General features: G+C 50.6%; 3 protein-coding genes across 3 annotated transcripts; 1 reads left to right on the forward strand and 2 right to left on the reverse strand.

Moving 5' to 3' along the window:
* Window positions 1-798: 798 nt before the first annotated feature.
* VFPPC_07892 (SAM binding domain-containing protein containing protein) lies at window positions 799-2,616 on the reverse strand (the record flags this gene model as incomplete). Its single annotated transcript, XM_018286684.1, has 1 exon — window positions 799-2,616. One exon carries the CDS (start codon window positions 2,614-2,616, stop codon window positions 799-801), a length of 1,818 nt encoding a protein of 605 aa, XP_018143411.1.
* Window positions 2,617-7,490: 4,874 nt separating this feature from the next.
* VFPPC_07893 (transcription factor) lies at window positions 7,491-9,610 on the forward strand (the record flags this gene model as incomplete). Its single annotated transcript, XM_018286685.1, has 2 exons — window positions 7,491-8,319; window positions 8,394-9,610. The coding sequence occupies 2 exons, from the start codon at window positions 7,491-7,493 to the stop codon at window positions 9,608-9,610; spliced, it is 2,046 nt and encodes a 681-aa protein (XP_018143412.1).
* A 2,208-nt stretch (window positions 9,611-11,818) lies between these two features.
* On the reverse strand, window positions 11,819-13,315 carry VFPPC_16010 (xaa-pro aminopeptidase family enzyme protein; the record flags this gene model as incomplete). The annotated part of the gene is made up of 3 exons (XM_018293763.1): window positions 11,819-12,081; window positions 12,185-13,070; window positions 13,136-13,315. The coding sequence occupies 3 exons, from the start codon at window positions 13,313-13,315 to the stop codon at window positions 11,819-11,821; spliced, it is 1,329 nt and encodes a 442-aa protein (XP_018143413.1).
* Between the last annotated feature and the right edge of the window lie 18 nt (window positions 13,316-13,333).

Here is a 13,333-nt window from a genome sequence, read left to right on the forward strand (position 1 = left end):
AGAGTTGCTGTATCTTGGCAGAGAATATCCCCTTGGCTACCAGTACTTCCAGCCGCGTCTACACAAGGCATTCATGTCTCGCGCATCGGAGCGTGATGAGGGCAAGATCCGGGCTGGAATCGCGCAAGCTGAATACGTTAAAAAAGGTGCGATTTGCTGCCTTATACTATCCCTCGGGGAACTGTTGACTGACTTATTATTGTACAGAAATAGAAGCATTGTAAGATATATTCTCCTTTAGCTTGATTTGTCTCACAACTTTCTCTGGCCGTCATACACGAAACCGCCAGTCATTGCGCAACATCACATTTCAGTATTTTATTGAAGTTTCTATCTCTGTGTTTCGCCCGTCTCTAAACATACAGCGCGGCTAACTAGCCACTCGTATAGATACTATCTCAAGAGATACCGCACACTGAGAAAGCGTTATGATGCTGATGCGTAAATAGATACATGAGGTGATATAAAAGCATAATAAGAAATCAAAGCCATGTACGTATATATAGCGAGCCCGTCTAGGACTCTGAATGACATTGAAATATATGTATGAAAAAGTATTCATGATCGGTTTGTTCCAAAAGTGAATTTCAGGCGCTTCGCTGGTCGAAATGGTCGATAATCCGATACAAAGAAAATAATGAAGACATTGACCGAGGTATTCCAAATGTCCCTGTGCCTAACCCGGCTTACCCACTGCCGATGGAAGAAAAGAAGAGAATTTGTTACCTGGAAATGGAAACCGGATCTTCACAAAAAAACCACACCACCTGTTCTGCTTCTCGTTACATTCATGCTCGTTTACAAGTCTTGACTTCGTTTCCTCTTCTTCGCCCACCACGCTCCAACCTCGAGACATTCTCCCCAGCTGGTACCGCTTTCGCTCATCAAGTCGCTCATCATCTTTCCAAGCCATACATCCCACTCATCTTGGCTTTTGCCACTCTCTTCCCTCAAAATTGGTTCAAGTGCCTGCACTTGTTGAACAACGGTAAGCAGTGCGGTTTTCCTGAGTGCTGTCTGGCCAGCTGTGAGCGTGCGTTCTGGCTTCTGGTCTTTGGCCCTTGAATCCCCGGTCTGCTTGCCATCTCGAGTGACAACGCCGCCAACACCTTCACGTTCCCATCGCACTTCACTCAGCGGGATTGCCAATCGCCTTGACTTGACCTCTGTGACAGTCTCGGATTCTTGCAACAGTATCGGTTGTATCAAAGTACAGGGCACTGCACTGAGATCTCGACTCTCCAGTGCCCGTGTCAGCCAGGTGTTGTACTCAACGATGAAATTGTTCAAAGGGGCGGACAGCGGCGTGTTGGATGACATTACGTATGCGCCGAGGCTCGAAGCCGCCTCTTGCTCGTCCGCATCATCGGCCGTAGTTGCAGACCCAGGCACGTGAGGTCTCAGCATGCGAATCAGATGGTCAGACTCCCAAATTTCCAGTGTGCCCCCGGGTCGCAGTAGTCGTAAATATTCGTCAATGAAGTGTTGATTCTGTACGTTGGTAGTGGCAAGACTCATATCTTTGACCATGACCAAGTCATACTCTTCAGAGGGTATTGGCCAAGGCAATTGGCGCAGGTCATGATTGACAAATTTCCATTTCATATCTCGATCAGGTTTCGTAGTGTCGGCCGCGACGTTCGCGCTTCCCGGCGAAAGAGGAGCAATGTCAATGCCTGTGAAAGAGATGTTGCGGTGTCCCCTTTCCTTGAAGTATCTATGGCACATCATGCTCCAAAACCCGGAGCCGCACCCAACCTCAAGCACCCGCTGTGGCGGCTTCTTAGTCAAAGACGGTGAGCACACTGGAGCTCCGAAGAGCTGGATCAGAAGCAGTGTTCGCAGCGATTGACGATGGAGCTCGGTCAGGTCTGACGGCAAGGGGTAGGGCAGCGATGTGTCGTTGAGGTATGTCCGTCCATTTCGCTGGACAAAGGGCCTGGACAACAACAGATTGTCGCCCGACGCTTGATTATCCGACGTCATGGTGGTTCGAGCTGAGAGAGAGGTTGTGCCGCTGGCGGATGAGACCGACTCAGCACTAAGGGCGGGGACGTTCATCTGCCGGTAGTGGTTAGGAGAATGGGCATTAGGAGGCGACATGAAGTATCCGGCGAAGAGCGCAGGCTGGGAGGAAGAAGCATTGCTTACGTCGACTCCATGCAGCCCATCCGCGGTGTGCCAATGGCGATGTCGGTGCGGTTTGAGGGAGCTGGATTTGCTGGAAGCACCGACTGTCGATGTTGAAGAAGAGGTGAGGGTAGCAGAAGCAGAAGGGGGATGAAACTGCTGGTGGATTGGAGGGTCGGCGGCTGATTTGTGCATGTGGTGCCCCGCGGCAGCGGCAGCGGCGGGGCGGTCCGCTACCAGGGACGTCTCGTGAGAGGAGCGACTCGCCTGGCTGCCACTCGACGTGCGCGAATGGCCCAAGCGACGATGCGGGTTGGAGCTCGTGTTGGGAGCATTTGCCGGCGATGCTGAATTGGAGCGACGAGGTATTTGACCTGGCGTTGAATGCCTCTGTTGAGTTTTGGGTTGTCGGGGTGTCCGATGCTGCCCAGGTAAGGGCACAGGCGTCATGCCTGCTGCATTGAGGAATGCAACATTGAAACTCATGGCTTCCGCCGAGATTGGCTGACCTGCTGGAGTCCTCATCAGAAAGCCCTGGAGGGCGACCTAGTGTTTTGATGCAGGGATCTGTTGGATCAACTTTTTCCGTCTGGTCTGATCTGGTATGGTCTGGTTTGGTGCCATAAAAAACCTCTCATCACAGGCCAGTTCGAAGAGAGACGAAAATACACACAGACCCTCACGCACCAGTCCAAGCGGAACTTTGGTCCGTCCAAGCTGCTTCTCGCCTCACCAAATGCACCACCTTGAGCTCAGACTCGGATAACTTCCTATAGGTCGAACCAGGAGTTTGAGGGAGATCGAAACTGATGCGTCGATTATTTATTGACGCATGGAGACGTCGATATTTCTGCAGTTTACTGTGTGGTTTCCAAATACGTAGTGTATTTCGTCAACCCTGCCTAGAGTTTGTTGGCTGTTGAGTAATAACCTCTACAAACAAGCGAGAGCGGCGGCCCCAATTAACTCAAGCCGAGGCGAAAAGTTTATGCTGCAGAACGAGCCGATTCAGGGTCGCAGAGTAACCGTGAAACGTGTCGTGATCGGTGAGCACTCGTCGTCGCACAGCCGGGGCTCTATGTCTTAGTGTCAGACCTAAACCGTGAGAAGATCCATTGTTTCTTGTGGCACAGACAAATAACCCACAGTTTTGTTCAAATAATGCTTGTGTCACTTGTCCCAGAAGTCCCAGAAGTCTTGTCCGACAACTGACGAGACAAGATGCAGCTGGATGCCGTGCAGAGTGCTGCGTGTCTGTGCTTATGATTTGTTTTTGCAAGCCGCACCGTTGTCAGATGTTGTGGCCACAGCATGAGATGAAGCTTAGCCAGCTGGCTGCGATAGGAATCTGATATATCAACAAGCCGTGATGCACACGAGTGACGGATGTCCAGCGTGCGGGAGCTAAGGTAGTTATTTCTTTTTTTCCCTCTGCGTCGCGTTATGTAAGTGGTCAGTCTCGTGTGTCGACAGAAAAGACTTGACAATGCCACAGGCAAGTAGAAGTGTATGGTTACGTTTGGCTGGTTTGGGCGCGACGAGGAATTGCACCCAACACCAACTCAGTTCTCTCGCTGATACCCTTGACCCTGAATCTGTTATGCGCTTGTCGTTGTCGTTGAAGTCACTGAGCTTCTGGGATGGAAACCGTGGTAGCAGGGATCCTAGGATGCCACAGCCTTTTTGGGGGCGTTTGGGTGCTCGAGTGTAACGTAAGATCCGTGCATGCGAGTGTAAGTCTTGGAAACAAGACGGCGTTCAATAGTTGAGGAAGTGCGAAATATGTGGATTCTAAACCTGCGCAAGGAGTAGAGTCAGGGCAAGCAAGGAAAAAGGATCAGAAATTCAAAATCGAGGTAGTGTGTGTTTCTCGAAAGAGGAGATGAAAGCGAGACGTGCGAGCAGATTCCGTTTTGAGGCAACCAAGGCCAAGTCAACCAGAACCAGACTGGACCGGAGCAGACTGCTCTGCCAGTTATTATCTGTACCAATCTCTGGACCGGGGCTGTCAAGGTCTCGGCGGGGGCTTCCCCAGGCTTTGTGTGGGGGATAAAACGTGATAGTCTTGTTGAAGATGCAGATATCAGTGGGGCGAATGAGGATCACAAACCAGAGTGGCAGGCGGGTGAGGGCTTGACAGAACGAATGGTGATAAGTGATGCAAGGACGTCAAACTCGAGTCTGGTGGTGCAGGTATGCTGCTGATCATGGAACGCTGCGAGTGCAAAGGGCGCGAAGACGAGGTGCAAAGCCGGACGTACATGAATGCAACCTGACCAGCACTCGAGAGCAGACATCAAATCTCGTGGTCTTGGACGTCTGGTGGATTGATGGGTGAATGGATGTCTGGGCACAACGCTCTACTTTATGTGGCAGCCGCTCCTTCCCGGTTGCCAAGTACTTCGATTTTTGCCTTTCCGCGACTCCAGCCGAAAAAATGGAGAGTGACCCTTATTTCCTCATCGTCAAATTCTTGCATAAGTGGCTGGACTCAACGGCCTTAGGACAGCAGCGAACAGCTCACTGCATGGACGGAGTTTGTCGAATATATCTCGACCATCCGCCCACTGTCCATGCAATCAAAACGTGCAGCAGGCCCCCGATAGCAGGGGTCTATTTCATGGTTTCTTTGGTGGGTGTGGAGCTTCGCTTTGCCAATCTGCCACTGATTTGACGTGTGGCGCGACCAGCACCAACAAAACACTTCGCACCATTGATGGTTGGTTAGTTCGGTATGGCTTTATTGCTCGTAATGCTATCTTCTCACATTTCAGCTTCACAGACTCATCGGCCTTCCATATTCGATTCTAGGGGGCTGCTCGCATGGTTCTGATGAGGGACCCCTTTCCCAAGACAGCCCAAGACGCCAACCATTGGGGAACTGACACACACCAGGAGGACGATGATTTGTCTGCGTGAGAACAGGCCCCCGCGGTCTCGAGTTGATGACCAGATGTCGAAATAGCTACCTAGACCAAGCAAACTTTGCCGGCTCCAATGCGAGGACGGGTAGACGCAGCCACATATAGGCGTCTGATGCATAAGTGGATGTAGACCTTTGGTTCGAGTTGCCAACCAGTCGCCCAACGTCAACCCACTTGTTACCCTAGTCTCAAACCATTCCAAGCAAATTCCCGTTGGAGGAAAAACGAAGCACCATGGAAGTTTGCCTTTTCATGCTTGGGAAATCTGTAAGTACCTTGGTGTCCTTCCTCTCTCAAGCGGGCAGAGATTGGTGCTGCTGACAACAGAGCTACTTCGTCCCTAACCCCGCGACGCCCCTCGAAGGAGAACACTCAAAACGCCCATGACAGCTTGGTCTAGATTTTGCTGTGAAGCAGCGGTTCTCCCAAAAACAAACAAACAAATCAAAACAATGATAGCTAAGCATAATTTCCTCCCGGCCAGGTTACAGCAGCGCACCACATAATACGATATTACACAAACTCGATATGTCTGGAGAATCAAGGTTCACACAGGTATTCGCCAACCGAAACTGCTCTTGATCTCCCCCATGTCTTAAAAGCTAAAGCAATAAACTAGACCCCCAGCACATGGCGCTAACTTCTCCTGCTTTGACCCTAAAACGTTCGTGAAGGCAGATTTCAACGACTGGCGAATATCAGCCTTGAACAAATAGTCCAGATAGCGCCAAGAGCAAACTCAATCGAATTATGTCTCGACTGGACCCGCCAGGCTTCGCCTGTAATGTAAGACGCCGCCACTAACCAAGCCCATCGCTCCGTCAGCTTGCTCCATCAGCTTGCATCCATGATGGGTTGTAGAATATGGGGCTGTTACTTGACCAGACAAAGAAGGTGCATAACGCTCCGCTGCCTGTTCTGTACGAAAACAGTCAGAGTGCATGGACAAGGCTGGGGCCGCTGTTCGTCACTTTGGCACCGGTGTTGTGAATAGTGCTCCGGGGTGAAATTCACATGTTCGTTGGTCATTCCTGGTTCAATGTGGCCAATCCCCAGCCGTCCTCTCCTTCGGGCAGTTGACGGCAACGCTGAAGCTTTCAACGTAAGCTTCCCAAACCTTTAGTAAATCCACCGCTAGGACATCGATTTCATGCTGTCGCTGGAGCTTGCTTCCATGACAATGCTGCCACTTCCAGATGACGGGGCCTGGATGAAATTCAACTCTCAATGTTGTACCATGTAGCTTTCCACTTCCGGAGCCGGACACAGAAGCAGGGATGCCCACCAGTGGTCAAAGCCAGCTGCTCTGAACGTCATATACTTTCTATATTTTTGTCTTTTGCAAGTTGTAAAGGGACATCTGACGGTACTCAACTACTCAATAATGGCTAAATCTGCTCCTATCACAATCCAAAATTGCATCTGGTATCAGTAGTTCACTTGCAAACTTGCAAGTGTCTTCATCCTCCAGTCCTGAGTCGCTGCGCACGTGACCTAAGTAAAGTCGACGCACGGCCCCTTGCACAAGTGAGGATGCACGTGACCAAACCAACGCCTGCTTCAACGCAGATTGTCGCTAGCACCATCCAGCATCAACGGGAACGAACGACGATCTTGTGTTATCGCTTCGATATCGGCCACTATTATTCTGCCAAAGTATCTGTTGGTTTTTTCAGTGATTATAACACGTCATCTCACCCAATCGTTATTGTATGTGCTTTATCGTTCCGCCTTGTAGGGATTCACCGAGCTGCTAGATCCCAAAACCTGACTTCATGTCAAGACTTCAAGGGCAAGCCGAGCTGACCGTTTCTCTCCCTTGGCCACAGCATATCCCCAAACGGAGCGACCCCCTGAGCTGCCAACTGGCGTGGGCTTGTCACGACACATCGCATTCAGCGATCCGACATTACCATTCCTCAACTATCTCGATCTCACCGACCTAAGCATCCTATCGCGACTCCACCAACCTCCTCATACTCCACCTCTGATGTGGTATTGAGCAGCAGTGCGCGACATCACACGCGGCGGCCCTAGACGCTCAGGACGACGGCATATTCAGAAGTCTTGGACTACCCGAGCCCATGCGCAAACGCGAGCTGCTTCCATTCTTCTGTCTCGTCAAAACGCCAACAGCAACCGAACCACCCAGTCGTCCGACCACGTTTCAGTAGCTCTAGGACCGGATTCCAACAGCCCTCGATCAGAAAACCGATGCTGCGGCGACCGAGCTTCGGTGAATCGATATTTATATTCCTTCGCTAACAACAGCTGGCACTGCTTCACTGACCAGTTCTTGCTGCCGAGTTGCCGCTACGCGTCCGTTAACCCACTCGCACCTGTCTGCTGGGAACATCCCTTGACGGCATGTACTCCCAAAACCATCAGCAGGGGCATAATGCCCGGCTGAATGGGGCGGGCCGAGGAATGCCAAACATGCTCTACAACTTTCAACAGCATACTCAGCATCAGCACCCGTCCCAACCCCAGCATCACCAAGCTCTCCAGCACGAGCATGGCATGCCTTCAGCGAACGGTCTTGGTCATCACACATCCTTCGGGTCCAGCGGTCTGTCGACTCCGAACGCATTCAACTCTAGCGTCTTGCCCAACGGACACGGAGCAAGCTCGCGTGGTGGTCAAGGTCCTCAGAACGAGATGTGGCAGGAGCAGTTGCGCATGCATAAGGAAGCAGAGCGAGCCCATTCCGCCATGACCGATCAACAACAACCTCACTATTATGCGAGACTTAAGGCCTCAGAAAATAAAGGCATTGGCGGCCCACCTCCTGCAAGTGGAAGGACTCAAGCGGATGGAGAAAATGACCCCGAAGACAGGAGACGCCCGTACGTGGTTGAGCGGGAAGCAAATAGGCAGGATTGGCATAACATGGACATGTCCGGCCAAGGTCTTCGCAACCTAGCGGCTGAACTGTTTCAGTACAAGTTCTTGAACGAGCTCTTCATCGCCTCGAACAAGCTCACACGCCTTCCCAAGCTCATAGGTGAGCTGCGGCAGTTGCGCCATCTCGACGCCTCCTATAATCAAATATCCGAGCTACCTGCTGAGTTGGGCATGTGCACATATCTAAAAACTCTGTTGCTCTTCAATAACGACATTCGAGACCTTCCATTCGAGTTAGGCTCCCTTCATCAATTGGAAATGCTGGGAATTGAAGGAAACCCTTTGGATCCCGGCTGGAAGCAAGAAATAATCGAAAAGGGGACTAAGAGCGTGATCAATGCGCTGAAAGAAGGCGCACCAGGTATGTAACTGCAACCTTGGTTGGTATTCTGAGACAAATACGGGCAGGCTTGCTAACGAAACCGATTTACCTAGTTCCTGATCCACCTTCCCCTCGAAAGGAAATTGTCATTCAAGAAGATGTTTCGCCAAACCTGGAACGAATCAAGGTATTTTCCTGGAATGTCTTGTGCGATAAATATGCTACTCCGCAAACGTACGGTTATACCCCTACGAATGCGCTGAACTGGGAATATCGCAAGAGTTGTATTCTGGATGAACTACGATTGAGAGACGCCGACTTCCTCAGCTTGCAAGAGGTTTCTACAGATGCTTTCAAGGAGGATTTGAGCCCCGAACTAGCCCAAATGGATTACAAAGGTGTTCATTGGCCCAAGTCTCGTGCCAAGACCATGTCGGAGAAGGACGCCCAAACTGTGGATGGATGCGCGGTGTTCTATAAGCAGAGCAAATTTATCTTGCTCGACAAGCAACTTATCGAGTTCGCCACCATTGCCATTAACAGACCCGATATGAAGAATCAACACGATGTGTTCAACAGAGTCATGCCAAAGGACAACATCGCCGTCATCTGTTTCTTCGAATCTCGACTTACTGGGGCCCGCATTATCTTGGTTAATGTGCATCTCACATGGGATTCTGCTCTTGCAGATGTCAAGGTTATTCAAACCGGTATACTTATGGAGCACGTTACCAAGCTCGCAGAGAAGTATGCCCGATGGCCCGCAGTCAAGGATAAGAAGATGATTACAGTGCCTCTACCGGACAATGCTGAGGCTCCAAAGCCGCAAGCAGAACCAGGTCCCAGCCAAGAATATCGATCCAACACAGACATTCCCCTCTTGGTGTGTGGCGACTTCAACTCAACAGAGGGCTCCTCTGTATACGACCTCATGTCTATGGGTAGAGTGCCTCCGGATCACTTGGAATTAAACAGTTACCAATATGGTAGCTTTACTCGAGATGGTATCGAGCATCCGTTCAGCCTGCGAGACGCGTATGCGCACACAAAGAAGACCGCCGACGAGCTGCCGTTCACAAACTATACACCAGGTTTCGCTGATGTAATTGACTACATTTGGTACTCGACAAATACGCTGGAGGTTGTGGAATTGCTTGGGCCCCCCGATGCTGAATTTCTTAAGAGAATGCCCGCATTCCCCAACTGGCACTTCCCAGCCGATCACATTCAAATCATGGCGGACTTTGTCATCAAAGCTCGCAAGGACAAGAAGCAAAACCAAGATCGTGAGCATCAAGCAGATTCGGGCGGACCTTCTGGCCGAGGTTGATGGACGGCGTGAAGCTCAGCCAGTGGGTATTTCTTTGTCTGGTGCTTGGAGCGAATTAAAGCGCGAAATCACCTCAAATCTGGATGTAGTTTATTTTTTCTTTTTTGGGTTCTTTTTGCAAATGGAGTTCAAGGATCTTTTGTACGGTTGGGGGTGTGGGATTGGGTGGCGGGTGTACCTGTGGCATGTATACAGAAGGGACGGAGGGAGTGCGATGGGAGGACGAAGGAGACTTTTGTAGGACTTGTAGGACTTGATTGACGACATTTCTCTGTTCACTACTTGTTGCCCTTTGTTCGTATGCGATGCGATGAAGTGAATGATTTGAGTTTCACGTAATTGCCACCACACTGGATGTGCTACAGTCGCAGAGGTGTGTCTGCGGTCGAACTGTTAGAACTTATCATTGATGCCTTCCGGTGTTGATTCTGCCACGCGTTGTTTTGTTTCCTCAGCTAGGGGAGGCTGGATAGTTGCTACCTCCAAATCGGAACATGTCTGGTTCTTTTCATTGTAACAACTTTAGAACTGTAGACTGTTCAAGCTGCCACTCACTGTCATGCATTGAAACTCATTAAAGCTCCAAGCCTTGCAGAATGCAAGCAGGACCCGACCACTTGCCAAGTGACTTCTCCCACATCAATACCTTGGAATTATTTTTAGGAAACAAAAGCAGTTTGTAACGGTAAGATCTAGCCAGTTCTAGCACGTATATAACAGCGCAATAAAGCTGTCATGGCCGAAGCATAATCTCTTCACATCATCAAGCCACATCTGAAGCATTGAATGCCATCGTTAAAACTCTCGTCGTCCCGCACAGCATGTACTTACATGACAAATCAGCTCAACTAACTCTGTTTATATTGAAAGCCACATTTCTGTTGGATCTTCATGCTCTTGGCTCACCATGGTAACAGCAGGACATCAGCAAGGTTCTTCGGTCACGTCGGAACCTCGCAACGATCGATCGCTGGAGGGCTTAGAGAGATACACCCACTTTGATGATTTGGCCTTTGTCGTCCAAAACTGTCCGGGGCCGCGGCGGCTATTCAGCGAGAAAAAAAAAACTAAAACTAAAATCCTTCGCAAGTGTATTCAGAACGCCATCGCACCAAAGAATATGTCCATTGCTGTCCTTGCCTTTGTCATCCTGAAAGTACCCAAGGAGCACGCAATAGACATCGTTTCACATTTACAGATTGCGTCCCAAAGTACGAATCCGCTTTGGTGGCAAATCTACATCCCTGAAGAAGCCCTTTGGCCATTCTTTGTTCTGGTAGGAACTGTCAACATGTTGGTCGATATCTACATGCGGCCATCAGCTGGCAGGAATCAGGTTTGGGAACGGCCTGAGCTAAATGGGGGCCAATGGTCAAGCCTTTTTGATTGCAGTTGTGATTCACCTACAGCTGATCAATTACATGTAGCGGCGTGTCGCTCCTTGGCCAAGGATATTTGGGCATTTTGTGAGCTGACGAGCGCGCATGCATCATGTCCGCCACCGGCTGTGCCACCGGTTGTGCCACGGCTTGACTGCTTTGTAAATCATGGGGATGAGAGATGGGTGTGGTTTCAACGTGAATTCTTCGCCTACGAACTACAGACCCGGGGCAAGATTTTGCACTATGTAAAAAACTTTCGACCCAGCTTTGCTTAGGAATACCGGCCGACAGGTTGCGCTTATACCTTCATCAAGTTGATAATCGAGCGATGATCCATCTTATCGCTCTAAATGAGTCCAAGGACGAACACAGGGCGTTGAAACACACGCGGTACAGGGAATGGAACATAGGACGGGGTCTTGGTTTGCGGTTCTGGGCCGAGTTGACAGCAGAACCAAGTTGTGAGCTCAGCTTGGGGTTGATTGATGAGATATCGAAAGTGGCTCGGGAAATCCAATATCACTATGCGACATTACCCGAAACTAGTGCACTTGGGAGATGGTTTTATCCCAGAGGTTATGAGGACTGGACACTCGACCTGTCAGCATTTGCAACTGCTGGATCTATGTCCGAATCACCTGCGTCCTGACTGAGGGTGACAACAAGGCTGTCCTGAAACGCATTATGCTGGTTGGGATGTCCGTCTGACATTTTAGCGTGAGCATTTGTTTTACACAGCGGTATCGATGTCAAGTCGCAACAAAGGCGGCATCAATACATCATACAACATAAGGAATCAACTTATCATAAACATCTCAAACTCTTACTATAGTTCCTCTGTGTCGAGATTCTTCCCTCCCTTTGTTGAGTGAATGAGATGAAACTCAGTCTGTTGTCCGTAAACCCACTCGAAACTGCCAGACCCTTTGCCATCTTCTGCCCAGTAGACATCCTCCTCCAATGGAAACTTGAGAGAAGCATTCAATTCTGGGACAAAGTGGTCCGCCATGAGTTCAACACTGTACCAGGTACGAGGCAAAAGGGGCAGATCCCCCAGATCCGGGACCTTGTCTTGCAGGTTCGTCATTCCTACGTCTCATTAGTGCCTGCATAACCAAACCAAGCCAAGTATAAAAGCGCAAGCAGCAAAACACAATGGACCGTTAGAAGCAGCAGAAAAAGTCCAACTTACCAATCACAGTACCGGCAGAATGGCCCCAATCCCCAATAGCATGACAATATATCTTGCCTTCGATGCCCTCCTCGGCCATCTCCTCCCTAATCGCCTTGAGGATCTGGTTCCCCGTCCGCCCCGGTTTCATATGCCTCCTCGTCATATCCTGCAGCCGATTCCCCTTCTTCAAACCCTCCCTCAACCCGCGCGGCACATCATCCCCGTTCTGGCCCGGAAACAAAACATACGCCAGGTGCTGTGTATCGGTATTCATCCCCATGGCCGTCACGCCAAAATCAACATGCAGATAATCCCCGTGCCGTATCGTCCTCTCGAGTTTCGTGTTCTGTCCCCAGTGCGAATCCTCTGACACTATCGACACATCTGGCTGAAACCAGGTCGTGTAGTTCAGCGACTGGATCTTCTCGCGCATCCACCACTCCACATCTGCGGTGGTGGTCTTGCCAGGCGTGATAACCGCTGCGCTGAAGGCCTCGGAAATGATTGCCCATGCTGTCTCCTGCAGCTTGCGGTACCAGGGGAGACGGGCGGATATCTGGGTGCCGATGTATTCTATCCCCAGGAGGGGTTTGACGACGAACCGGGATGTCCATTTGGCGCCGAGGGCCGTGGACATGGCTTTGTATTCGCCGGCGTGGAGACCACTGGAGAAGGCGAGTTCAGGGTGGGCGTTGATGGCGATGGTGGAGGGCTGGTGTTTCTCGAGAAGGGATGCGAGCTCGTCCCATACTTTGGGCGTGTTGTCGATCCAGGTGTATGTCGTGGGGGAGTTGTCTGGTGTTTTTGCGAGGAAGAGGGTTGTTGTGCGGCGGCGGGCGGAGAATTGGGTTGCTGATTTGAGGGTCCAGAAGATGGTTTCCTCGGCGTATTCACGCTGGCTTATCTGTGGGGGGTGTTAGATTTGCGCTTTTAAGTACGGTGGGTGGTTTGGGAGAGGTGAAGAATTACAAGCCATGCGTCAATGTTGTGCTTTTGAAGGAGTTTTGGGATGGACGCTTTTCGTTCGGCCGTCCATTTATCTTGGAGGGCGGCTTGGTCTCGGAGAGGAGGTAGGAGTTGGTATTGGGGGGTTGGGTCGGCGATGGCGAGTGAGCCGATGAGGAGGGTTGCTATGGATGTGAGTTTCATGTTGGGCTTGATTGGAAC

Source organism: Pochonia chlamydosporia, chromosome 4 (genome assembly GCF_001653235.2).
Source record: "Pochonia chlamydosporia 170 chromosome 4, whole genome shotgun sequence".
In the NCBI taxonomy this organism is placed as follows: domain Eukaryota; kingdom Fungi; phylum Ascomycota; class Sordariomycetes; order Hypocreales; family Clavicipitaceae; genus Pochonia; species Pochonia chlamydosporia.